Source organism: Eimeria mitis, genomic scaffold (genome assembly GCF_000499745.2).
Source record: "Eimeria mitis Houghton genomic scaffold, Emh_scaff8458, whole genome shotgun sequence".
Taxonomy (NCBI): domain Eukaryota; phylum Apicomplexa; class Conoidasida; order Eucoccidiorida; family Eimeriidae; genus Eimeria; species Eimeria mitis.
The window spans coordinates 271-807 of record NW_013576226.1 but is presented as its reverse complement, the minus strand read 5'-3'; the positions used below and the strand labels follow the sequence as shown (position 1 = coordinate 807).

General features: G+C 50.8%; 1 protein-coding gene across 1 annotated transcript in view; it reads left to right on the top strand.

The window, feature by feature from the left end:
• The window catches only part of EMH_0095060 (uncharacterized protein), a gene marked incomplete at both ends in the record, with an annotated part of 1,431 nt that extends 1,185 nt beyond the window's left edge, over nucleotides 1–246 (top strand). Inside the window, 2 exons of the mRNA XM_013502180.1 lie at nucleotides 3–77; nucleotides 219–246. Coding sequence (XP_013357634.1) covers nucleotides 3–77; nucleotides 219–246 — 103 coding nt within the window. The remainder of the gene's footprint in view (nucleotides 1–2; nucleotides 78–218) is intronic.
• Between the last annotated feature and the right edge of the window lie 291 nt (nucleotides 247–537).

Below are 537 nucleotides of genomic sequence, written 5' to 3'. Positions count from 1 at the left end.
CAGCAGCAGCAGCAGCAGCAGCAGCAGCAGCAGAATATGTATATTAAACTGTTTCTCTACTGTATCTCCTTTACATGGTTGGTGCTGTCTCTGGTTTGTCTCCTTTTTATGTGTCTGTTTTCTCTCTTATTATTTATTTTTATTTGTTTATATACGGGGCTGCTGCGTTGCTGCTGCTGTTCCTGCTGCTGCTCTTGTCTGCTGCTTGGTGTCTGCAGCAGATTATATGTTGCTGCTGCTCAGTGATACTGCAGCAGCAGCAGCAGCAGCAACAGCAGCAGCAGCAGCAGCAGCAGCAGGCAGGTGGATATCTACACGCCTATGCCGCCCCTTTCTTCTCTTTGGGTTGCAGCATTCCGTGCGGGGGCTTCTTCTTAGAATATTTAAAACTATACCCAAGGTATTTGCTGCTGCTGCTGCTGCTGCTGCTGCTGCTGGTTGTGCTGCTGCTGCTGTTGGTGGTGGTGGTGGTGGTGGTGCTGCTGCTGCTGCTGCTGCTGCTGGTTGTGGTGGTTCTTGTGGTGGTTGTGGTGCGGA